Source organism: Parambassis ranga, chromosome 17, assembly GCF_900634625.1.
Source record: "Parambassis ranga chromosome 17, fParRan2.1, whole genome shotgun sequence".
Taxonomy (NCBI): Eukaryota; Metazoa; Chordata; class Actinopteri; family Ambassidae; genus Parambassis; species Parambassis ranga.
The window spans coordinates 3,807,046-3,834,291 of NC_041037.1; the positions used below are offsets into that span (position 1 = coordinate 3,807,046).

General features: G+C 42.0%; 1 protein-coding gene across 2 annotated transcripts in view; it reads right to left on the reverse strand.

Moving 5' to 3' along the window:
• Positions 1-27,246, reverse strand: part of LOC114449369 (guanine nucleotide binding protein (G protein), alpha activating activity polypeptide, olfactory type) — a 35,193-nt gene that overhangs the window by 914 nt on the left and 7,033 nt on the right. The window contains exons 1-11 of one of the 2 annotated variants that reach the window (XM_028426973.1): positions 25,797-26,141; positions 25,416-25,488; positions 24,688-24,742; positions 24,379-24,498; positions 18,150-18,247; positions 3,421-3,475; positions 3,237-3,310; positions 1,998-2,056; positions 1,754-1,874; positions 1,477-1,607; positions 1,333-1,400 (exon numbers count right to left, since the gene is read on the reverse strand). In XM_028426973.1, the coding sequence (XP_028282774.1) occupies positions 1,333-1,400; positions 1,477-1,607; positions 1,754-1,874; positions 1,998-2,056; positions 3,237-3,310; positions 3,421-3,475; positions 18,150-18,247; positions 24,379-24,498; positions 24,688-24,742; positions 25,416-25,488; positions 25,797-25,935 (993 nt within the window). In that variant the 5' untranslated portion in view covers positions 25,936-26,141. Of the gene's footprint in view, positions 1-1,332; positions 1,401-1,476; positions 1,608-1,753; positions 1,875-1,997; positions 2,057-3,236; positions 3,311-3,420; positions 3,476-18,149; positions 18,248-24,378; positions 24,499-24,687; positions 24,743-25,415; positions 25,489-25,796; positions 26,142-27,246 lie in introns of those variants that run through there. The other variant, XM_028426972.1, reaches the window with a different exon arrangement.

Below are 27,246 nucleotides of genomic sequence, written 5' to 3' on the forward strand. Positions count from 1 at the left end.
AATAAATCCTTTTACAGCATCAGACTACTCTCTGTCCCTGTAGCTTGAACTAAGTCACTACCTAAAATTAATTATTTCTCTCTTTCTACCCATCAACAGAACAACAATAAATCCATTCCTTGAAGTGTGTCTTGTTTGTCTCTTGTAGGACTACAACCCAAAGTTGTCTTAAGTTACTTAAAGTGAATACAACACAAGTTTCTATAAAAAAATACAAAAAGTTAATGTAAAAAAAAAAGCCCTAAAATCTAACTAAAAACAAACATGTCTCCTTTGTGTCTTATTTATTTGTGTGAACAACCTCAAATAAAATCCAATAAACATAGTAGAAGAGAAATGTAACACAGAAAAGCTTCATTTCCTGTGGCCACAAGGTGGCGCTGTGACTAATAATGACATTAGACAGTAGAAGTGCCACATAGTGGACCCTGCTGTATAAATGAGTTCAGGATGGAATGTCGTTAAAACGTGAGGTTTCGACATGGTTAGATAAAGATTTAAAGTTTACAACAATGTGCTGCGATCGAGCTGAACACTGAGGTTTACCCATGCTGTGTGAGGAAACCACAGGACAGCCATAAAGTCGCATCGTTCACGTGACTTTTGTGACCGCATTCAATGTTTACATAGTCAATACACAAGGGGAAGTACAGCGAAATGTAAAAGCTGACATTTCCTGTTGCCAGAAGTCTGTGTTATGGCTTCGTTACAAAACCGTCTGGATTATTGTAAATGTGTACATTGTGAGAAATACAGCTGCTTCTTGTTTTGTAGTGAAGCAAGACAACTTTCATAGGGGCTGGTGAAAATAAGAATAATAATTCCTTGTGTTTCAAGAGGGCCTCAAATACAGGTTTAACTCTAAAATCTTTAGCCACCTGAGGGTTATTAATCTTTACTGCGAGGATGTGCTCATTGATAAATAGAAAGAAATGACTGTAAATGAGCTAGGGTTAGCCCTAGAAGGCCAATATTCATCTGTTGTCCCTGGCAACCTACAACTGGAATAAAATGGCATCATCGAAGCATCACAAACAGGACACCAGCAGCTAAATGTGTGAGGCACTGACCAAAAAACAACCACATGTGGTTCTTATTAAGCTCTGGTATGATTCTTTTTGTGGGAGAAACAATGGAAAGCATCGGGGACCATGGGGAAGATCCACCAGAACATTGTGTCCAATACTGGGAGAAGGCCGAAAATGAAGGCAGAAAAGAAAGAAAGGCAGCTGTGGGGCAGAACAGCTGGATCCGATTGTTACTGTGAGTGTTCAGTAGTTCAGTCCAGACATAAACTGACAGACAGGTGTATATATATATATATATACTCACAAGGAACTCATCTCGGATGAAGAACTTAGCTCTCGTCACTCTGGGGTCTTCACCGGGTTCAGGAGTTGCTGAAAGAGCAGAGTGAGTGTTAACACAGACTGAGACAAACTAGAGTATCTGTACATTAATGGGAGGGGCACTCACCTTCATTTGGTATGGTGTAGCGAGCATATTCAGGGAAGTAGTCTTCAATTTTGGATTTTCCAGCTAATACTTTCTCAGCCAGCATGTCCTGCTTGTTCAGGAATAATATGACTGATATAGTGCGTAACCATCTGAAACACAGAGGACATTAAAGAAGCTCAGAGAGGCTCACAGCTGTCAGCGTTTACTGTTGATTTAGGTGTAGATAACCACCGCCTCACTGGCAGAGGAGGAAGCTACACAAGAAAAACAGCAGAGCAGAGAAACCCCTCCTCACCTGTTGTTCCAAATACTGCGGAAGAGGTCCAGGGCTTCCCGTAGCCTGTTGGTGTTATTGTCTTCCCTTATTACCATGTTGTAGCTGCTGCTGGCTACCACGAAGATGATAGCAGTGACGTCTGGAAAAGAGACAGGAAAGGGCCAAACTACGTCAGGACAGCTGACACAGGTGAAGGAATGCAGTGGGAGAATGTGCAGCTGGATGAGCAGCGTGCGGCGCACACAAAGGCTGCGAGTCTCACCGTTAAAGCACTGGATCCACTTTCTCCTTTCATCTCTCTGGCCTCCAACATCAAACATGCTGTGGAGGAGACAAAATACTGGGTCAGACTCAGACACAACAACACACTCGCTGCTGCCCTCTTGTGATGAAAGTCAGTCTGCATGTCTAACGGGACGGGGCGTCAGGTACAAACTGTACCGAAACATTCACACCGGATTTATTCAAAACGACGACCATAATCCAAAGATTGATTTCAGACTGTGAGGAGGAGGAGGAAGATGTGCTAGAGGAACAAGAAGATCCTCCATATTAACGGGACAATCGTGGATGCATAAATAATCAATCAATGAATAGGTAAAATGAATGAAGAGAATTATTCATACAGTCAGCAGCCTGTGTGACCCTTGCTGGATGTTTGGAAGTCATCAAAGCTGAATAATGACAAATCCATACCCAAAGGGAAGTCATGACCCAGAGCTTTGTTATCAATCATTCATGATGATATAATATGATACAAAGGGCCGTTTCAGATAGAATAAGACTGTTGTTGTGTCTACGACTGCGGAAATGGGTCATCTCATCTGACATCACTAAAGCAGTTACGAAACATTTACTCTAACCTTTATCGGCTGTTCTTGTAACTGTAACTGAGGGTAAATAACTTCCAACCAGCTCGGCACCAACAGAGGATTCATGTCACATTTTAGTCACTTAGATGACGTGTTTTTCCAACTGTGCCTCCAGCCATCAAGCAAGTTCAACAGCACACACACACACACACACACAGACACACACGCTGGAACAAACTTATGACATTTCAGCCCTCTTAACATGAGGCCAAGGTAAATATAGCAAAACAAAAAAAACACCCAAGAGGCCTTTTTCAGCTGGGATTACTGGTGTAACAGTGAGGCGCAGTTTTTAAGAAATTCCTGGAAGCCAAGAAGAAAGTCTTTTTTTTTTTTTTAAGGACTGGGTGATATAATCTGCTGCATAAAAGAGAATGTAGCATCAGATGGAACAATACTTCTTTCAGTGGGACACACATTTTTTTGTTTTTGAAAGAATTAAGTGAAAGGAAGGAATGTTTTTATATAAATTTACATTTTACAGTGAGGTCTCTCTCTTTTTTACCCCCCCCCCCCCCAAAGTTATTGATGCACATGGGATGCTAACATGCTAGCTGGTTAGCAAAGGTAGCAATTGTTATAGGAATCACTCAACAAATGTGTGTTGTGTTTGATGAGTGGAGACTTACTGAAAGTTCACTTTATCTACTTGGAACCTCGTCTCGAAAATCCCTGAAGTTAACACTCGGCAGCGTAGCAGGTCCTACACATCATGAGACAAAGATAAAAAAAAAAAAGAATATACATAAGAATGGATGTTTTGGAGGTGATGTACAGATTATAAAGTGAGCATATATAACAAAGAGAACTGACCTGGTCCGTTGGTGTGTAGTCGCTCTGTCTTACAGAGTCAATTCTGTCCAGGAAACTGAAAAACAAGAAAAAAAAAAAAGATTTAATTATTTCTTCCAAATACACAAGTGATGTCACGTCACTACTTAGAATTATAACATTACAGACACAACTCACTTTCATGATGAACCCATCCAAAAGAAATTTATATGAACTTCATCAACAGCATCCATCTGATCAACCACAAGCCACACATCATATTATAACCATCTTCCTGAGCAGTACATCTGCAAACAGTAACTGCTGCAAGAGGAGGCCGCCATGTCTGACTTCCTGTAGAGGCCTGGTAGGCCGGTGTTTAGGCAGCAGCTCGCCACAAGAGGGCACGCCTGCACAGTCTGGGCTATTTTGGTCTGTCTCTAGCCAGAGTGATTACATAAGGCGGTTATTGTGGAGGTTAGACAGCTTGCTGTTGCCGTCTCTTCACTACAGAGAGAGCATGTGCAGCGGTAGCAGCAGCAGCAGCAGCAGCAGCTGGGCCTCTCTGCAGCACAGCAGGCAGGCTCAAGACACCGAGGCTTGGGACACATGGCGGCGCAGGCCCCTGGATGTTCTGGATCTTACCGCAAAGACTTTAACCAGGCCAGTCCAGGAGCCACAATACATACATACAGTGCAGTGACATGTACACTTCACGGCTAACTGAAGGCACCTTATGACACATTACATCTGGAAAAATCCCAACTACCTTACTATGGAAGCAACAGTGGACCACAGCAGGGTTAGAAATTAACTAACTCTGGGCCCCAAAGCCCAAAATTGCCCTTGAAAAAAAGAACAGCAGTACAAATATGTTTGCCAGCACAAAATGCAAATGTGTAACTCTGTAAAAACAGACCTAAATACCCATAAAAGTCACATTAAGAAGGCATAAACTGCTCTCTGAGTAAAATGTAAAATCATACACAATCCTGGCAATTACCTAATGATTTCAGACAACGTTTATGAAGCAGAAGGCCGAAGATTTAATGATAACGGCTCAACAAATTTAAGAAGTTTCTGTCAAAACTGAAGGATTATCTTTAAGTCTGGGACTGCTGGTTGAAAACTCCAGCATTCAGACGTCACTTTGGGCTTTCTATAACATTATATAGCTCATGTAGATAGATAAATACATCAACATGGAAAATAGAAGATAGATAACTCAGGACAACGTGACCCTAGGTAACAGCCATTCTTCTAATATGACAGAAATAAACCACAATGGAGTGAACATTATAGCAGAGGAGATAAAGGTGTGTCGAGTATCTTCCTGACCCACAGCTGAAGTTGGTAACTCTGGTATGTAGGACAGCAATGTGGACCAAACAGCAACAGTCTCACCATCCTTCATGTTCATGTACAGAAACCTCTGCGGCTTCCAGATGTCACAAGACAGACAACCCGAACTGCAGCTTACAGGAAACCTGATGCACAGAAGATTAGTGCTGAGAGGTTAGGGTTTCTCTGTGTGGATGGCTGTCAGTTCATTTTCACTTAAAAAAAAAAGTAGCACACCTAACACACCCAACTAGAATTAAATAACAGAGAATGAATGCTCCATTATGAACCATTAGATAACGGACACACTGCTCATGTGCTTTGACAACAATGTTTTCATTGCAGACTATTTCTGTCTCACGCCGTCCACACAAAAAGAGAAGTGAGGCTATTTCTGAAAAAGCACTCGACTTTCTCACACTAATTTTGTATATGTGTATGGTAAACACATCACCAAATGGAACATGTAAAGTACACATGAAAGGAAGGTAATCATATCAAACAAATTCTGAACTCATTCACTGTGTATGTACGTTCATCAGTTTACAATCGTATCAATTATTTAGCTTTTTAAACACTAACTATTTATTAATCAGGCTGATCACAGGTCTGATACAACATGTAAATTACTCATATGTCTTTCCTTTTTTTTTTTTTTTTTTTAAATGTATAACCTGACATTTGGAGACCTTTTGTGCCCTAAAATGTATCCTGATCATTTACGAGTCAGGACACCCACCCTCAAGGAGTGTATGACTTCTAGTTTTCTGACTCTTTATCACAAATGTATGACCAATTAACACAAATAACTATCTACTTGTGTGAATGTTTTCACATTATAGAAGCCACCTCGGTAGTTTGAGGTCCAAAGATACAAAAAGAAAAAAAAATATTTAAATAATGAAACATGCAGTCTTTCCTTATTTCTTAGGAATATCATTAACTTGCTTCTCCACACACAGGGTGGGAACCACTGCTCTGTCAGCATCTTATGAAGACTGATAACTATTTTTGCTGACTAAAGAGGGCAATAATGCGTTGGCGCGGCTTTAAACAGCACCGATACATGGAACACCCAGGAAGAACATGGCTTCAATAGTGGTGTAAACTATGCAGGTTGCCAAAAAAAAAAAATCAAGTACATAAATCACAATTCCATCTTCTACCTGTATGAGCTGACACACAGATCATTTATCACATGATGTTGTTGGAACAAAAAAACTGTGAGAGCACTGCAAGCACTGGGCAATATTAGCAAAAGTTAATATAAAGAGGATGAAAAACGGCATCCTGTCCCTGAGTTCAGTGAAAGAAGACGGAGCTTGACAAGATATGTGCACTATGGAAGCTCTGTAAGGGGAAGGTGAAGCTGATGACAAGTCAACATTAAAATGGAGCAAAAGAGAGGTTGCTGGAAGGTGACTCCATGAACTATTCCAAAACATCTGGATCCCTACACTACTACATGTAACCCAGGTACGGCACAGCATCCTAACAGCTGATAGGAAAGTAGGAAAACTGGGACGATCATACACGGTATCAAAGTTGAATTTGTAACCCTCAGGAATTGAAATATGAGATTTTAGATGAGAATCTAAACGAAACTGGTGTCACTGAAGTCATGCAACATCAAGCGTATTCCTCAAATCACACAATTAATACCCTGTGTTTACCAATCAACGCTTCTTTGGTAACAACACAACCACAAAACTCATTGAACTGCAGTGCATTTAGAAAGACCTGGTATACAGTAGAGTATCACACACACTCATCTCCTCTGAGCAGACAAACACATATTCACACACAAAACCTCCACATAAATCTCCAGCTTTTTGCTCCATCACTGCAACAATGTGGGAGTATTTTTAGCCAGGCTTCCTTGCAGAAACCTAGCTAGGTTATAATTACTGAGCGCTTTGTGACTGCCATGTGACAGAAGTACTATTGGTAGATCCAAATATAGTCTCTGTACCAGGCTAAGAAATAAAAGAACAGGGGTCCTGAAAAAAAAATGCAGAAAAAGATAACATTGATTGCTGAATGGCCGACCAGATAATGCCTTATCAAAAGGTTTGAGTGCAGTTTTCAGCAACTACAGCTGTAAATAAAAAAAAAAAAAAAAAAAAGCTGGGTTTAAGGTCCAGGGAAATCTGTGGTTTGTGCTGCTTTCTTCAATTTCCTCCCTGTACTGTTCTCTGCTGGCTTCAGAGGTCTTTGTGTGATGTGGTCACTTTGTCAAATTTGTGGATGGGAGGGATAACAGGCCATAAGTTTTGTGTATAGTGTAAACATGGCAAAGTACATGCGTGCATTAATGAATTTGTTTTTACCTCTTTAAAATCTGTCAAAACACATTAAACGAGCTGTAATCCTCAGATGGTGACCCCCTTCTTATAAAAGAGGCTCTTTAATGTGTGGCTGTAGCAGGTTATTTGCTATTTTGTATCTAACAAGTCTCTTCGGGGCTGGTTTGGCTTTGTATTTAGCTTAAACACACTGTGCTGGTCCTGCGGGCCAGTCTGTGTTGCTATAGGCTTTGTTATGGACAGTATCACTTGACTTGGCCTGGTCTTTCTGTGTTGTTTGCCTCATCTTTTCATAACATACGCACACACACACACCAATATGCTGTGGGACAGTTGATGCTGGGGGGCCTCAGGCCCCAGTCCCCACATGGTCCAGGTCACATGTTGCTGCCCATTGAGCAGAAAAGGGGGCAGAGGGAAGATGGTGGTGAGAAAGCAGGGGGCATTAAAAAAACGCTCTATAGCGTCTTCTTCCTAAATCAGAGTACTTATACAAGCTCTTGCTCCATTTACTCACTTTAAAGATTCAGCAACCAACACATAAACAACAAAGAGAACATAAAGTAGAGGCACTGAACCAAAGTGTACGCTCGAAAACAACCCGTGCAAAACCAAACGTTGGCAGCGAAAAGTTTCTTTAACACCGGAAAAAGGCTGGAAAAGTGTCCTCTTCAAACACACTGGCAACCTTCACACCAACCGGCAGCACCCAGCCTCATGTGCTCATTTGATAATTGGGTTGACTTTTTACAAATAGCGGACCATCTTTAATTAGCAGTGCAGAGCATCCGATCAATAGTTTCCATATTTTGAGCCGCTCGGGCCAACATAATGGACTTTCACTTTAGTCTCCAACTGACTGGTGACAGTGGCTTTAAAACTCACTACTGGACACAGCAGCAGATCCAACACGCTGTAAAGTTGTATACGAGCGTTAAACATTTTTCTTATTTGCTCAGGTTTTGTCCAGGTTAAAGAATGAATCCATTATATACTTGAAAATATAACACAGCAACAGAAACAATGTGTATCCACACAAAACACTTCAAACAAATGAAGTTAGGGAACTAATAATACTGGATTTACAGAGCTGAATAATTCCTAGAAGAACAATCTGATCTACTATCAATATTGTAAATCTGACTTGCTTCATCTGTCCTCTCTTACAAAACACACCCTGTATCCCTAACGAAACCAGCAGCAGCACACACACACACACACACACACACAGAGCTCATCACATAACACGGACTGTCAGATTGTATTGAGCTGGTACAGCACGCAGAGCCACGTGCAGCGGGACAGAGTGAAGGTGGAGCTGTGCAGGATCCTGGTCACCTGGTGGAAAGATCTGAGCCCGGGGTTCAACTCATCCATCCAAACAGGAACACTGTGCAGTTTGGGAGATGGATCTGAAACTAGACAAATCCATCAACGGCTCAGTGGGTACTTCCTAAATATAGGAGCAAGAACGGAGACACTCCTGAAAGTCAAACCAAATCTTGTGTAAACAAAAGTGCCTGCTTTATCTCAAGGCCGCCAAATCGCCTTCCAGAGCCGCATCAAGTCGTGGTTTTGAAAGGTGTTGTATAAAAATGTAAAATACATTTTAATACCCCTTTGTCTCTGCTCAGTGTCTACGTGGACCATTACACCGTTTCTGTTTAAAATAGACTCAGCCGCCAAGTTCAAGCTACAGTGGGACCGAGGGGACTCTGTCAGGCCTGAGCTGTGTCCCATGTGGAGCTTCCAAACACAGTTCTCACTGTGAAATTGACTTATGGGTTTCTCTAAATAATAATCTAGCCCAACATCGATACACGTTCCGTCAGCTACTGAATTAGCCTGTGCCAAAAATAGCAAAACAAGTAAAAATAGTCGAATCCACAATATCGAGCAGGTTTCAATTCTCCTGCCTGTAAACAACAGCAGCTTCCATGTCAAATTAGTTGTTCCGCTTGCAAGTCAATCGGTGACCCAGTGAAAATGAGCTTTTCCTCTTTTCCCTAAATCAGAAGTCAATAACCAATGACTAATATCAGACAGCAGAGTCTACAGGATCAGATCAGATTGCATAAGCCCGGACTAAGCTGTGCAGGCTGAACCACCTGGTGATTAAAAAACCGGCCATAACTACAGACAAATTAATTCATCCTAACACATTAAACATGCAGATTCTCTGGGAGAAATTCAGCCATAGCTCGAGCTGCCCAGGCCTCTCTGTGTGTGTGTGTGTGTGTGTGTGCATACAGTTCACAAACTGGCCTCCGGGGGGCATCCCTTCGCTCCTGCTGCACACAGCCTCCCTTCCACACTGACCCTGCCTGGTTTTAGCAGCTGGGTTCCCATGGCAACCACAGTCAGTCCATACCACTCCTCTCTCCCTCTCTCTCTCTCTCTCTCTCTCTCTCTATCCCCCCTGTCTCTTCCTAAGCCAGGCTGCACTTGTATCCTTCCATTCCCAGATCTCCCATACATCAACACAAAACAGGACCACGCTCTGTGCTAGCTTTCTGCACTGTATGTGTGTCACTGTGTGCATGCGTGTGTTTGGTAGGAGGGCAACGCAAATTTAGGCATAGAAAGGCAGAGGTCTCAAGCACATAACTACAAAAAAGTCACAATATGTATTGTGTGGCATATAAAAGACACACAATTACATAAGTTACATACTGCCATCACTTGATGGATGCAGTGTCACTTGTGATGAATTAGCCCAACAGGGATATATACAGCGAGCTGAACCGTGAAATAACAAATAAGGAAGTCACAGTGCAGTCAATAGGAGTCCTGTGAGATGGGCCGGGCTACAGTAAGTCACACTGGAAAATGATGCTGTACGGCCAATTGGTAACCTCGAACCGTGGAGATGTTGAAGCAGCACACCCAGCCTATAGAAATGCAGCAATCAAAACAAACAGTCATCTCAGCCTGTACGAACTACCAAGACGGTTTCCTCTGTCCTGTCTGAGAGCTGATCAGGGGAAATGAAAGTGATTTGATGTGTACATGCAGTTAGGATCTGCTGCTGCAGATAATTCCTGTAGTTTGTAGAAGAAATAAAACGTATGTCAAATAGAATTCTGTTCCTATTACACCTAAATAAAGTTTTATTTGACCTTTGATATTTCAAAAACATCCAGTGCCAGTCCAACTTTTCACTTTCAGTTAAACAAAAATTCTTGCTATTATGAATATGTACGTGATGTACAACACCGAATTTTTTACCAATATCTGACATGCCAGTAGTGTTCAACTCCTGCAGATGTGCATATATATTTATTTATCACCTTACTGCAGTGAACATTAAACCTTCCCTAAGGTGAAACTGACTTATCAAATTTGGTAATTAAACTTGTAGTGTTGAAATAACCTCAATGCTGAGCTATCACAAGAAGACAACCGTGTAAACTTATCTGCCGATATCTCAAGTTTATTACATTTATAAGGCCAGTATCTGGTGATACGGATGTCTTGCTAGTATAAGTATACTATAAAATTAAACTATCATACCTGTGGCTTACTCAAAATTTCTGTAAAGGCCATAAAAACAAAGGACAACTGAAAAATATGTGAGATGAAAGATGATTTTTGATAGCTACTTACATAACCATCATGTCATCAACCTTCAACTATCATTAATGACATGATTTAAAGAACGATTTGACATTCCTTAATTTATCACACAGCCTGAAATTGTAGAAAAATAAATACACACTTTTAAAATAAAACAACTTCATGTTACCATGTTGAAACACAGACAACTTGGTGAAGTAATACACGCGTAAAAAGTACACTGTGTCTTTGTTTGACCTGTTGCAGTAGTAGTACAGATCAGGTGTGGACTGGAAATGCATTACTGTATAAATATTGTTTTAGTGTAGAGTGTCACTCCAAAAAACCACCACCGCAAAAAAAAAGAAGAGGAAGAACCGGATGTTCCCTGGCAAAACATATTTTCATGCCGGGAGACAATTTTACTCAGTGACTGGAAGTAAATTAGACCTCTATAATCCCAGGTTAAAAATGTCTACAACAATAAATCATCTGACGAAAACCGCCAGACCAAGAGCCAAATGTTTACTTAAGTTAGCCTCCGAGCTAGCCTGATGAAACACATAGCAGCTCAAACTGTCAACAAACCACTGTGACACAAAAATATAAAAGGTTTCTATTAATAGCTTTGTACCCCCCCCCCCTCTCTCTCTCTGACCACATTCCACAGGAGGTGAAAGGTGAAGCTTGTTTGACTAGTGGCCAAGGTGGAGAGAGACCTTTTGCCTGGGTGTGGCTGGACACCCTCTGGCCTCGCTTGCTAGTCACTAAAAGCCAGGCAAAAACTTTGAGCAGGGCTCTGAAGGGTTTGAAACCCTCATGTGATACGAAACATGCTAATGTCAATGCTACAACACACATGGTCATGTGCTCTTTGATGGATTTTGTGTGGCTGCTCTGTGTCTGCTGTTGCTCACTCGGCGAAGGCCGGCTCGGCACTGACGGGGAAGAAAGTGTGGAGCTGGGAGCCCCTGTCATGATTAGACAGCAAAATGTCTCCTTGCGTGTCAAACCCAGCTTTGATCAGTTCAGCCCCCCCCCCCCCACTCTCTGTCTCTAGCAGTGGAAGAAATGGTTGAGCTGTGTGTGTGTGAGAGTGGAGTAGGGGGAGACAGAGGGAGCAGGAAAGCATATGAGTGCATTCATACACTCACAATGATTTGTTTTATGTCAGGTCATTAGGAGAAGAGAAGATATGGCCAGGCAGTGCATAGTCTCTCTCTCTTATACACACACACACATACAGACAGTAACACACAAAACCAACACAGAGGCGTTTTGTGTCTCACCTTCTGCTACTGACCTTCCCTTTGTTTACAGCGCATTGCCGGGATACTCCCTTTGATTCGGCTGCGCACACGTGACCCTAGCCAGTTTCTGCTCTGCAGTGCTGCTGCTAAAAATAGCCTCCGCTTGCCCTGGCTCCACAGCTAGTTTACATAAGCTCTAAGGGGGGTGTGTGTGTGGGGGGGGGGGGGGGGTGGAAGGGGAGAGAGGGAGAAAAGGGAGCGACAGAGGGGGAGAGAGGAGGGGGAGTCTCAGTGAACAGAGAGAGAGAGAGAGAAGGGAGGAGGAGTAACAGGGCTGGAGGAGGAGGGGAAGGGGAGTCTATAGACGACCATTCCACAATCTCTGAGCAGGGAACCTGCAGCGCCACTGCTGTCCTCCAGCAGACTGTGTCTTTACACTCCTGGTCAACAGCAGGGTGTGTGTGTGTGTGTGTGTGTGAGAGAGAGAGAGAAAGAAAGGTATATGTGTGTGTGTGTGTGTGTGGTCGGCACGCAGTAACAGACTCACAGATATCCGCCATTCACAAGCCTCGCTCTGTGTCTCTGTCTGTCCTTTAAAATGGACGCACATTTTAACCCAAAAATAAAAATCTATTTATAGCTACCATTCCCCATCTTTAGGAGGAACATTAATTCTTTGCAACACGGTTCACACTGAACAGCCAGAACAAACAACAACTGAGGAAAACCTCATCAGTACTGATTTTTTTTATTAATTTTTTTAATTCTCATACTGTGCATTATGATAGATCCATTTTGCTGTGGATCAGTGTGGTGGGTTTTTTTTTTTTAAACACATTGACTAAACTAAACAGAGGATGTCAAAGACTCTGGTCTCTAGAAACACAGTGGCAGTGTAGCTAATCTTGTGACATGTAGCATGCTATGCCGTGCAGCTTTAGGCTCTCTTAACTAGTTTCAAAATGTCCAGACGGGATGAGAGTTTTCTAGTTTCCAACGTATTTTAAAAACTCAACTAATGGACAAAAAAAAAAAAAAAACAACTACTAACAATAACAGACACACTAAATGACACAGGCATTTGTGAGAAGCATTTACACACAAACACACACACACACACAGACAGTTTGGAAAAAGCTTGGCATGTGTTCTCATGTGCTCCACAACATCCTCTCTGCTGCTATCTCTTTCTGGCCTCAAGAGAGGACTGAAGAGAGAGACAGGGAGAGAGAGAGAGAGAGACAGAGGAACAGAGAGAGAGAGAGAGTCAGTCCCACAGGGGGCTCTAACAACCTTAAGGACAGTGGTTTGTGTAGTTGGGAGTCCCACTGAGCTTCCAGTAGATCAGATTCTACAGTTCAGCTCAAAACCACTCCTTCCTTTTTCCCTCAGAAATCATGCACACAAACACACAACACACACAACACACACAGATATATTCAAACACACTTCCATAGTGCCCCCTTTGATTATTCCTCAGTCAGCTGACAGCAGGGTCATCTGATTTTAACAAGCGACACAAAGGTTTTTGTTAATCTGGATTAAGGCATTTTATGAGTCGTTTTATGAAGAAAGTATTTCGTGTTTTATTATTAGTCATCATTACAATATGAACTAGGCTATAGTAAACAGAAGTGTTAACTCTGCTAGTAGCAAAAGAAGTAATAATAACTTATAAATAATATTTCATACTGGTTTCACATGCTTTTCTTTCTTTTTCCTTTAACTTTCTGTAGCACATCAGCTGTAAATATAACTGTTTAATTTAATACATCTTAATCTTTTCGATATGTCATACTCTGATACATCCATCCATCCATGAGAAGCGGGGCTCACCCTGGACAGGTTGCCAGATCCATCACAGTTTCTGGTATATATATATATATATAAAAATGAATAGTTTCCTTACAAATTAGGCCTAAAACCACAAAGAGAAATGTTTAAAACAGAGCTATCAAATTTAAATATGAACAAACAGATCAGTTTGGACATGTAAGAAACACCTAGAGCTCAGAGATGGTCACAGTCACACTGATCTCTTTGTATTATATGGTGTAAATCAAATCAGCAAAAACATTAAGAATCGAATCAACTTATTGGTGACACAAAAAAGCAGCAGTGACATGCAGCCAGTGTATAAATATCGCTCTCTCGGGCTCTTCCGTGAACAGAAGAAGCTCCTTATTGAGGAGAGCTACTGTTTGTGAAGCGTAGCCCCTCTGTTTCTCTTGGCCCTTCAGGGGCCGGGGCTGCCTGACAATGCCGACCATTCTTAGCACTTTACTGCCCCAGATGACTGTGTCAGTGGCCCTCAGGCTGGTGACAGAGTCCCGTGACCAGCACTACACCCTGCCCCAACCCCGGCCGCAGCCTCGGCCAGGAACCAGACCCAGCTTCAGAAGTATCTACACACACACACACATATATATATATATATATATATATATATATATATATAGAGGGCCCCATCTCCAGGATTCTATGGGACAGCTGGAGACCTGTCCCGCCCCAGCTGTGTGTGTGTGTGTCTCTCCATCCTGGGCCATCTCAACAACACTTACACTGTGGCATATGAAACTGATCAATCGATTGACTCACTCTCCTGCTTTTTTTTTGGTCATCATTAGTCACACAGAAAAGGCTTTGAAAGACTGAAGAACATTGGACAGATTCTCTGTGATCGGGTCTGTTGTATTTCACTTGACATTTTAGCTGAATTTGTTTCATGTAAAACGATACATCACATTAAATAAATTGTACATTATGTCAGAGGTCATTCAAAGGGGTCAAATGTGTACATGTTTCCAGCAAGAGACCACATGATAAGCTTCCTTTATGTTATGTAGCCTTATGTTAATGTTTAAGCTAAGATAAGGCTAGCAAATTAAACTTTTACAGTCCTTATTTCATTCTTCCAAACACATTATGGACATTTAAGTGACCTTAAAAAAATTGATTCATGCTGACCAGCCAAATATGGGACGAACAATTTATAATCATGAAGAATGTGAAATAAAACACAGCATCTAAGTCGAGTTTCGGCCTCCATCATACTCCTGCGCCGCAACGCATCACCAACCCCTTCCTGGGCCTCGTTTATTCCATAGCAGGAATAAACTCCAGCTGTATCGTAGCCTCATTTCTTCAGTAACACACCCTGACTCCAGCACCATCACCATCCAGGGCAGCGCCGCTCTCTGCTGCAGCCCGGCATGCCAGCCATCACAGAGCACACCAACACCAGAGACTACACTTCATACCAGCCCAGACAGCAGCTAACACTAGATAACAATCACCTTCTACAGCTGGATATACCTCAGCACATCAATTGTGTCATCAACTGTGTCATATTTACTGCAGGACAGTAACAAACACAGGAGGAAAAAAAAAAAAAGGCAAAGTATGAGGCCTGGGAGTTCAGATTTGCGTGTGAAAAAGTGTTTGATTTTGCCGTTGACACATTCAAGGCATTGCAATGGAACCAGCCTGCCGCAGCTGAAAATAGCTCATAATCAATCAACTGGCAGACACATATCTGTGCTCTTAAAACGTATAAATGTGCAATGCAGAGGGCAGATCAATGGGTGACAGGATTCCAAAAGCATCGATATGGACATGCTCTTTGGCATAACAAGCGCTCGCCATCGGCCTGTACTTATTTCCTGTGCCTCTGTCCAATGGGCCATCCAGCGCTAGGCCTGCTGGAAAAAATATCTGCCGGTGGAGCAAGGTCTGTGAAGGACAACACATGCTAAAATGGCAGAGGTGTATCATCTGCCTTTACAAAATATAAATCTATACCTAACCAACAATATATCTATTGTGTGTGTTTTTTTGTGTACAGTTCCTGAATCTGTTCCTCCCCACAAACAGCAACATGCAAGCCAACTTCCTCTTTAGTTTACTCTCAGAGATTCGCAAAGCACTCCTATCGCATTCATGATCTAAGACAGAGCCTACTACTCAAACACAAATCAGTGGACATTGGACACAAAAAAGAAAAAGCAGGTGTGGAGAACAATAGTAAAAGATGAAGTGAAAGCTTCCTGGATTGAGTGTAGGATTATACGAGGCTAAAAGTAGCTAGCAATGGCACATACCCGCAGTCAAAAATACCTTCTCTGAACTGAAACAACACAGAGAGACGTTCACCAAACACCAGTAATATCAAAATACCGAACATTACAGTGCACAGAAGAGAAATCAATACAGCCAGTGTCCAAAATAACGACCTTTGTTCCCTTCCTTTCAACCTAGTTGGATAGCAGTGTTTCACTACTTCCAGGACAGTGAAGCCAGAGCAGCCATAACAACAATAGGTATGTGCGTGAAGTCTGTCACACACAGACAGGTCTGATGCCATGTAGGACAAGAGTATCTATGAATGCCCTCCGTCCACAGAGTTCATACGGAGGTTAAACCTAAGAGAGGAAGTAAGCAAGAGGCCACGCAGTCTGACAAATTCCAGACTTTAATCAAACACACGGCTCTGACAACAGAGGCAGTAAGGCTTAAAAATGATTTCAAATGTGGAAAAAAAACATTTCTCCTTTACCACAGTAAAAAAAAAAGACAATAGAAAACACAAGAAACTGAATAAAATATAAGGAACAACAAATATGGTGTCATGTGATAACACACAAAAGGCTCACTACAATTATGCAGACGTAAATCAAACTTCTTCATTGATGATTTATTGACCCAATAACACAACTGCCCACCAGCTCTAAGCCAATCAGAAGGGACATAATGGCTCAAGAGGGCGGTGATAGGAGGACAGCATGAAAGGCAGGGGGAAACAGGAAATCAAATGAAAGGTTAATGAAGAAGTTTATATGACTTTAAAAAGTTAACACAAAAGGAGACGTAAGATAGAAAGAACACACACACACGCCAGAAATGTCACATATGAGCCAGAATACTCTGGACAGCTGTATTATCAGTGCTTTGGCTGGTTGCAGGCCTCAGTGTTTTTACTCATTACCAAACAGAAAATTTTGGCATTTACAAAGGTCGTTACAAGGAAGTAATAAAGATCTATAAAACTAATAATACAACACGATGTCATCATGGCACTGGAATAATGACAAGAATAAACACAACATGCTTTTTTTTTTTTTTTTTTTACATTGTGTGTTGTGTGTTGTCCCACCGCACACAGGCACAGACTGACTCAGAGCAGCAAAGACAAACACAGGCCTTGGACTGAAACAGCTCCACCTTACAGATTCATGTGACTCTCCCAACCATCACCTGACTTTCTCTCTCCTTTCTATGGAGGCCGCTTACAGGCAGGACGACCAGGGAGGACTTGACCCGAAGTCAAATTTATGTTCAAGGAACGGAAGATATTCAGGAAAGAGAGTACAGAGACTGTTTGTCTACGTGCTATACCATCATTAAAACATCTCCGTGGCTCCACCCATGTCACGCAGGCTCACAAAATTCACTAGCAAACCAACCAATATCCCCCACTCACTGATAAAGTGTGCCTTTGAACGAACCCTCGGGCGATAAAGGGAGCTAACCTTTGGGATGGGCGGAGACAAATTGCAGCGGGCCACACCAACGTACATGTCCTCATATTTACATGTGAATCCAGAGGTGAGTCAGAGAGGAAGCAAAAGGAGAGCAGTCTAATCAGTGACTCACTTTGCATATCCAAACTTCCTTTTACAGGCAACAGAAGGGCCCCTCCACTGTGTACAACCAGCACCCTATGGTGACCTGAGGTACTGGTGAAGCCTTCCAAACAATCTGGGGCTACATGCAAAGAGGTGTCAGTTCATGCAGCTTGCTACACAGCAGTTATCAGCGTTTCCCAACTAAGGCATCTAAAGAACAATTGTATTAAGCAAGGTTCTACACAGATGGTGGCCAATATCAAATCATGACCTACAAAGATTTTGCTCAGTGTATAGCAACAGGGAAATTTTGACTCTTGACTTCATGGGTATGCTGTTACCACATCTAACGGATGCAACAGTTCCACTGATTACAGTGTGGACATTTTAATACAGGTCATGTCAGACTTTTCATATTGCCATGGAAAAATGTCAAGCGAGCTGACGAGAGGAGTTATATGTATAATTTTCCAAAGGACGACTGCAATTGTTACTCGACTTGCCACACCCAGAGTAAACATATCTCAGCCATATTCGTAAATGACATGACACTAGTGCACACCGCAGAGCTTCCACCTCCAGCACAGACGCAAAGAGGACAAAGCAGGGATGTGACTATGGTTTACAGGCTGAAAAATAACACCAGCTCACTCATGCCTCGCTCAGTAACATGTATTTTTAAAGTCTGAACTCACTATTGTGCGCAGTCGATGAGCTGGTATTCGTTGGACCTCTCAAAGCATGCTTTCACTCCTTCATCGTCCCACAGCTTCTTTGCGTGATCAAAAAACTCCTGAGGAAAAATGAGAAAGAAAACATTAGGACATAAGCATCAGACAATGAAGTATACAACTACTAAAGTCTCCAGAAATGTAAAAATCAAATACTTCCAATAGCACACATTGGGTTTCTGGGGCAAAATTAATCTACCAACATGTCAGCAATAACTGGTTAATGTTTAAAATTGAAATAAAGCATTTTAACTGAACAAACTCCCACCACTTTAAACTGTGAAGAAAAAAAGACTGCATTTATCAATCAATAAGTATGATTTTTGTATCTGTTATCCACTGCTTCTTTATGCAAGATGAAAAGTTTAGCTCATAAAAATCCCTGCAGCTACCTGAAGGCAGCAGGACCGATATGTTAATAAATCTGCAGCCTCTGAATGCAGAAGTGCTGCAATAGAGTGCAGCGCCATTACACATGATCACCCACCATGTTTACTTTCTGTAAATCACATGAAAACGACACCAGACTTCTACTAAATAACCACACACACACACACACACTGGTGTCTGCTATAAATCAATATTAGGCACATTCCTCTTTCCAACATGCACTTACCAAAACTTCAACTGTTAGAAACCCACATCATCTCACTTTGGCTACAATTGTGGGTTCATGTCATAACTACATGCAAAATTCAGATAATAATATGATTTATTTATTGATGCCCTCTGACTTTCCATTAGGGCCGTTCAGTTTGCACTTGTGCTGCAACAACATAGTTAAGACATGGCACCTGGTCGCGGCACTTTTAACAGGTAAAATAATCCAACAAACGCGTGCAAATTTATAAAACACATCACCTACACCAACTGCCACACACCATGGTAACGTACAGTATATTCAGCACACACACCCTTCTTCATGCTTTCATGTACTGTTGGTGTCCCAAAAAAATTGCCTCGCTCAAGCACTATGACCAGGAAGAGAAAGTAAACACTGATTTCTTCAAACTTCACTTTATACATGTCAACATATGAACCCCTGTGCTTAAAGATCCCAACTTGCAACATGCACATCAACATCTATAGGTAAACCTGGAACATCTCAAGAGAAAAGAGCCCACAGTAAAATTATAATCTTGTATCCACCCTTCTCTTTATTCCATTAGAGGTTCTGTAAATCTTGTATGTTTCCAAAAAAAAGCAGAACAAGTTATTAAATACTGTACACAGCTTCTGGGATCTATTTATGTCTTTGTTAATGGTGGCATGGTGTTTCCCCTTTACTTCCCTGATGCACATTTATCTCCCAGTCCTAATCACAAACTCTAAGCTAAAGCAACAAAGAAATGGCACACTTTCATGCTAACATTTGATTATGATGCAATTTAGAACCACTGCAAAAAAAAAAATATCATCAGAAACAGTTCATTACATCCCCTAAAAATATACAAATATAACTTGCACCCATGCTGTGCCAAACCCATCCATAGGCATTATGCTGTAAATGACTATATATAGTCCAAGTGCTTCAGCTGACTTCCTGATCCTGGACAAAGGGGAGCATTATGAGGGGAGCTCATCTTATCAATGACTTTAAGACATTTCCCAGGACTCTCTGTATGCCCTAAACAAAGATGATTGGGCTAATATCCCTCGTCACCTCCTGTGCACATGTCTTTCAGATGGGCTCCTCCTCTAGCCTGGAACCACCACATGACTCTCTGCACTCAGCACTGGCTCTGCGCTCTGACTGAGGAGAGGGTGAAAGTAGCCCCGAACCAGAGAGAGAGGGGGAGAGAGGGAGAGGGAGAGAGGGGGAGAAGGAGCCTGATAAATGATCACATGCTCCGGGAGATCTCCGCTCGGCAGATCCGGTGATTAAGTTCAACATGGAGAAAATCCACTGATCCTTGCAAGTCTCGCAGAGAAAGGAGACGTTAACGTTTGTTTACTTTTTTTCATGTTACACACGAACACAGCCTCACACTTCCGGGACAAGTCAGGAATAACCTAAACACTTTGATGGTATTATTTTACACAAAAGATGCTACATTAACATATCACATAGCCCTCCTTCAGTTTCCTGCAGCACAGCCAAACTCTTGATTAACAAAGAAACTGGGGCCATATTTGCTTTCTCGTCTGTGTTTGCCTCCAGTTCTATTGCAGTCAAACTTTAAACATCTACCTCAACTAATATCAGTAAAATTCAACATCCCCTATTATTCTCTCCTGCTATTAGTTATGCACGTCTCATAAAATTGTGACACCAGCAGACACGGATAGGCCTGTAACTCTACAGAGGAGCCTGATGAAGGCTGGAGAGAGTCAGAGCTTGATGGAGGGGAGGATGAGGAGTAGAGGGTGGAAGGGGGCAGAGAGGGGAGAAAAAAAAAAAAAAAAGTATGGTCCTCGGGGCTCTTTTCCACAGAGGCGTGTGACACTGGGCCTTTGAATAAATGCAGTGTGTGCTGCAGTGCCCTACAGAGGAACTGATAACACAGAAAGAGACCAGGAGGGAATTTGCTTTAACACAAGTTTTCTTAACTCTTTCCTTTGCTCTACCCAATCTACTTCCACTCCCCACCCCCCCACTCCCCCATCACCAGCCATGAGATGCTGATTGTCCTACGGCCGTGCTGGGATCAATTCTCAGTCCAGCCTTAAGTTTCAGTGCTAATCGAGTTGGGTTTGTGATGTAATACGTCACTTGAATCATATAGGTCAGGCTGACACGGAGAACAAAATGGCCTACATCTCATTCAACTTATCAAAACAAAGTTGTGGAGCAAATGGCTTGCATCTCCTGTCACAAGGGAACACTGGAATTCCTTTGGGTTACGTTTTTTTTTTTTTACAAAGAAGAAGAAATCTCTTACCGCAATGGCCAATAAGCTACAGTCCATCCATAAATAGCCAGCCAGACAACCAGTTAGCCCCTCAGTAGACCATCAACACAATGTTTATTGGATTTGAATAGTATGTCAGTGTTAAATAACAGCAACCCAGCACAGAGAGGACTGACATTCATGGGTTACCTCAGTTAAAGAGTACAGACAAATTTAGCTATAAAAAAAGGAAAGAGAGAACAAAAACAGAAAGGCAGAGAGGGAAGGACTGTTCGAGCCTGTTCATCTTTCATAACATGCTTCCAAAAACGGAGCAGCCCTCCATGCAACCCTTTGCCCCACATCAAGAATCCTGAAGTAATCTATTGGAGGAAAAACAAACTTCTAAGACTTAAAATGTTCATCATGAGGAAGAAGCTAACACAAAGAGACAATGCTAGGCATTACCCCTGATGGCTAAAATGAGGAAACAAAAGCAGGTCAAACTCCTTCACAGAAAGGAATAATTACAGGTTGCCCTGTACACTGAAATCTTATTATATTAAATAATGACACACACGCAATCACGCAGCTCATCGGTACAGTAACTCTGCACCCAAACAGACGAAGAAACTCAGCTCAGCGATGGGTGGGGCTGGACCTAACGCAGAGCTCACCTTTCACAACAGCGTGAGGAAAACAAACAAAAGAACAAACTTTTGTGGGTCTGATCCTGGTCCTGTGTCTATAAATATCATCAACAGGTTTCAATCACGTGCACGTTTCAGAAATAAATGGTGAGCACGTAGACTTCAACATGTCTGACAGACAAACAGACAGACAGAAGCTACATGGTGCCAAACAGGGGCTGAGGCTCATTTGAATTTGCTTCACTTCAGTTGACAGACACTGTCGAGTGGCTAACACTGCTACCACAGTGGTATTTGTTTCCATTTGCATAGATGGCCGTTGGTATCGCTGCTTTCTTTTCCATGGGTCTACTGTTATCCCAAGCTACTGGTGGTTAAAAGTGTTGTTTTGATTATGACAACTGAAAGGTCGTCAGACCTGCACCACATCAGCTTACAAGAAAAATCCCCCAAAATCTTCACATTTATTAGCTTTCATTCAGACTCATGCTGCCAAACAAAGACATATTTTTTTATTTTTATTGACATACTGTCAACAACAAGTTATTTCTGACAGCTTTAAAAACTAAACAAGACAAAACTGCGTTCAGGCCAATCACATCGTTAATGATCATGTGACACAGCGCAGCCATACAGTAGCTCTGCTGATTGTGACCTAACCAAACACAACACTAGCATCTCCTGAATAGCATCTCCTCAGTCTTCTTGAATGGAAAACCATCTTACTGGAAACTTGTATAGATCTCTTTTACACTATGATCCACATATAATCTACATTCAACTCAAGGAAAAAAAATTGAATAATGAGCATCGTGTGACTTGCTCATATTTGCTGCACTTCCATCAGAAAATTTAGCAACTCTATTCTAAATTAGGCAACACTCACATTGTTTGTTAGGAGATGACAAAAGTAAAACACACAGTAGAGGAACCATGGAACAGTTGATGCAGTTTTTATTCGTGTTATTTTTGTCTCCCCCCCCCCCACACACACACACACAGAAAACACATATGTTTTCATTTCAGTGTCACAATAATATACAACTATATAACCTGTTAAACAACATATTTTTCCACAGCAGCAGCCGAAAAAGACAACTAAACTAAAACAACCAGATGATTACTCAATTAGTCAGCAATCAAACAACAAAACTACTTATTGCACAACTATTCTCAGGAAAAAAAGACCAACATCTGCTGCTTCCAGGGTCCCTAACTGAAGCCTTACAGCTGTTCAGATTTCGCTCTGTTGGTTGAACAAAAAAAAAAAATTCCAAGACAACAATCAGTAGGTTAATTAATCATAACATCAAGCCCGATGATGTTGCAGCATCACATCTTTCTATGCCGGATTATTACCACAACCTTCCACCTACACTCATAAAGTAACCCATTCAGGGAAAAGATTATTGTCTTGTAATACCCTATCACAAAGCATGACATCATCTGTCCGAAATTTTCCAGGTAAAATATGCTCCCACATTTCCTAAACAACGGCAACAGGTGAAAGCCACAGGTTTGGCTGTGTTCCTGCGCTGCTGTATTGGATATCATGCCTGGTGGCACCAAGTGACAATTTAGCGGAGACACTGACGGCACAAGTGAAGCCCGAGACTGATGACAAGCACAGATGCTCCAACACAGAGCCATGTTGTTCCCTTTGGCCTGGCTGGGCCTGGGAACTCAACGCCGACTCTCCCCCATGGCCCTGGCCCTCACACAAACACAACATCAGAGCAGCTACACACTACTGAGGCGCTGTTAGCGCTCTCTCTCTCTCTCTCTCTCTCTCTCTCACTCTGGGCCCCAGCATGAAACCAACACCTAAATGCTTTTAATTTCTGTCAATTAAAGTTGCTGAGAGAAAAGCTGGGAAACTTCAACATTGGCAACGCAAAAAAAAAACAAACAAAACAACGCACAGCTGTACAATAATGCAGCGTAGGCACCAAAGGACAGTTTTAAGATCCAAACTAAGAGAGCTTTATTCCACATGGCCTGCACATTAGCCTTTGATTGAGGTCTTGATAGCACCAAGAGATCAAAACACATATAAATAATTCACATTCATTATCAATTGTTTTCTAGATGAATCAACTACAAACCAGTGAATTACAATGAGCTAAGGCCTGAAGGTGACACCTTTAACTGATTTATGTTGTGTCCTGAATCAAAGCTATATTTTTTAAACTACAGTTCCAACATGGAAGACGATACTTTGCTGTAGTTCCAACACAAGAAATGACAAAATGGGGGAGTCCACTGTGTCCAATATGTTTGTCAGTGGCACCCAACAAACATGTTCAAACCTCAGGGAGCCTGTCTACCTACAGCGGCCGGCCACATTCATTTGTCATTCCTGTTTTTGTGGCGCTGCCGCAACCAGTGTCAAACAAGGAACACTTTCAGAATTATGTAAAACATTATCTACATTTCCGACACATGACCTCGTGCTATCGAATGGCCGATCACACACTGAAAAGAATCCCATGCGCTTCCAACTTGCATTCATGCCCGCATACAGTACATCAGGCTTCGATTTGTTTAGTTATCATTTCCATTCTTATCTCATATCCTTCATGGGAAAGAGCCCACCAAACCAAACCAGACCAGACCATGAGAAGCAATAAATTAAAGAAGACAGGCAGCGTTAGGTTAACAAAAGTCAACACATTCACATTCACTCACAGAAACTTTTACAAAATGTCTTACCTGTGAATAGTCAAAGTCCGAGAGTGGTGCTATGCTTTTGATGTACTCGACTCTGAATTGGTCCTCTGGGTTGGCTAGTGGGACAGGGGGTATTAAAGTGCTCATCGCAGACACTATAGTCTACAAAGCAGAAGTTACAGGAGAGGGATGGAGGGGAGGGAGGGTTAGAGGAGAGAGGGTGAGGGTGGGGAGAGAGAAACAAGCATTAAGCAGGATGAATACAGATTGTAAGCCTGTGTAATAATCAGTAAAATGGGATTGCAACAGAGACATTGAGCCCATTTGGGAGGTGATGCAGATGAAACTCACCACTATGGCATCCTTCACGTTTTTCCGAATATCTTGGATTTTCTGTTTCTTCTCTCTGCATGTGTGGTGGTGGTGGTGGGGGGGGGGACAGAGCAGATGTGTGAGCAGATCACACACACAAAAATGCATCCCTCCAGGTAATCACATCACAATAATAAGACTGTATGGTCACACAAGTTCAGTTACAAGGTGCTGAGCAAGGTAAGATTGTGAGATAAATACTTTTAGTAAGGAGGATATTCATACACACTTATATGACTCTTGACATGTTTGGGGCCTGTTTAAAATTAGACCCCACTGTTAAGATCAATGCCATGCAGGGCCTTGCAGCAAAACAAATCATCAATAGGCCTGTGTCGATCACAACCTTTCACCCTCTCACATGAAACAGGAAACGGTGAATTATTTGCCATCTGTGCGACACTGAAATTCTCTCATATGTGTTATAACTGTACACAAAAAGGAGCAGTGGAAGAAAATGAGAGAAGGGGGTATATATATTAGCTGCTTTGCATGGGATACAGGGCCCAACAGGCGCTGCAGTGCCTGGGGAAAATCCATCCACACAAGCTATATATGCTGTGCTGGCCTCGACAGTGTTATGCATTGGGAGGAAGGGGAGGAAGAGGAGGGAGGAAAGCCATGAAAATAAGCCGTTTTTTTATGATTATTATGATTATATGAGGCGTTAATGTTGCTGTTGAATAAGCGTATTGAGCAGCACTCACTCCGCGTTGAAGCCATTGACGTGTAGAATCCTCATCTGCTTCACAATGGTGCTTTTTCCGGACTCTCCCGCACCTTCGAAAAAACACACACACACACACACACACACCACAGAATACAGTCAGCTATCACACACAAATATCAACCGATAACCAAGCTCCACAAACAAAACAACAACAACAACAACAACTAAATGTTTGTGAAATGAAGGCTCAGTTAATAATCGTAGGCTCTGGGAGCTTCGCTTCCATCAATATCCACCCCCATGACATATTATTGCCAGCGCGCCGCTGTCAAATGGGGCTACGTGGTTCGGTAAACGAAAAGGGATTAGCTTAGCTTCACATATGATAAAAAAAAAACAAACAAACATGTAGCCTTACCGAGTAATAAGAGCCTGTGTGTGGCTTTATACGCTTGTCTTTCCTTTTGTAACTGTTTCTCTATCTTTTTATTAGCCTCTCGTTGTGCCTTTTCGTCGATGCGTTGATCTTCAGTCTTGCTGTTGCCCAAACAACCCATCTTCCGTCGCCCTAACCCTTCCTTGGTGGAATCGTGAAAAAATATTTAAAAAAAAAAGAATATATATATATATATATATGTATATATGTATATATATATATAAAGAGAGAGAGAGAGAGAACAGCCGGGATGATGTGTGGGTTTCAAGATAATACAAAATGGATCTACTGTAAATAAAAAAAAAAAAGGAGGAACAAAAAAAAAAAAAAAAACGACAAAAGAAGAGAAATCTCGGCGAGGCTTCTTCCTTTTTTACCGTCGGAGGGAGGAATATGTTTCTCCCCGTTACAATTCCGCTTTAGCCGCAGCCAAGCGTCATCCAAACCGTTTGCTAGTTCACAAACCAACGAAGAATATCGACTCGCTCCAACCAGGAAATGTCCACAAAAATACACATTAAATAAGAAGAAGAAGAAGAAGAAGAAGAAGAAGAGAGAGACAGACAAGAGACAGCGAGAGAGAGAGAGAGAGAGAGAGAGAGGGGGGATTTCAATTTCTGGGAATCCAGTCAACTGTTCCTATCGCGTCTGCAGCCCCTCTCTTCTCTCAGTATTTTTTTTTCTATCTGAATTTCTATCAGTATTTCTGTCTCTTTAACTCAGCACTGCCTCTCTCTGTGGCACCAGGAAGTAGCCGTGGACCGTGGAGGTGGAAAACAAACCTGCGTTTAAACTGTAACATGAACAGCCCGCACGGATATTTAGCATTTTTTTTTTTTTTTTAGAACTTGTGTAGCGAAAGCACAGCGGCCATTCCCGATTTTAATCCGTCAATATTCTGCTATCAGCAGAAAGGGGTGGAAGCCCGGACGCCTCTGTGCTGCTGCTGCTGGTGGTGTCTCTCTCTCTCTCTCTCTCTCTCTCTCTCGCTGCTGCTGTACAGAGAGGGGCTGGGTCTGTCTTCGTGCTGGCTTCCAGTCAGTGAGATGGCCCTGACCCAAACTGGCAACCCGTTTACAGCTCTCTCTCTCTCTCTCTCTCTCTCTCTCTCTCTCTCTCTCTGTGTGTGTGTTGTCTTGTACCTGTGTGTGTGTGTTGTTGTGCTTGTTTGTGTAAACATTACAGCTCTTCTACTTCCAGGATCACCTGGAAGTGAAACTCACATGAAGTAAAAGTAGCAATAACACCATTTTGAAGTGCTTGTAAAGTCCTAAAAGCAGCAACATAGGCATGTGTGGACATTGCACAAACATCCATTTGATATGTGGAAATAATTTGACTGATATTGATGATATTGATTATGTAGTTTAAAGTGTAGATATCCTCTGTTGAGTGTTTTTATTTTGCTAATGCTACAACATGCTTCTTCTAT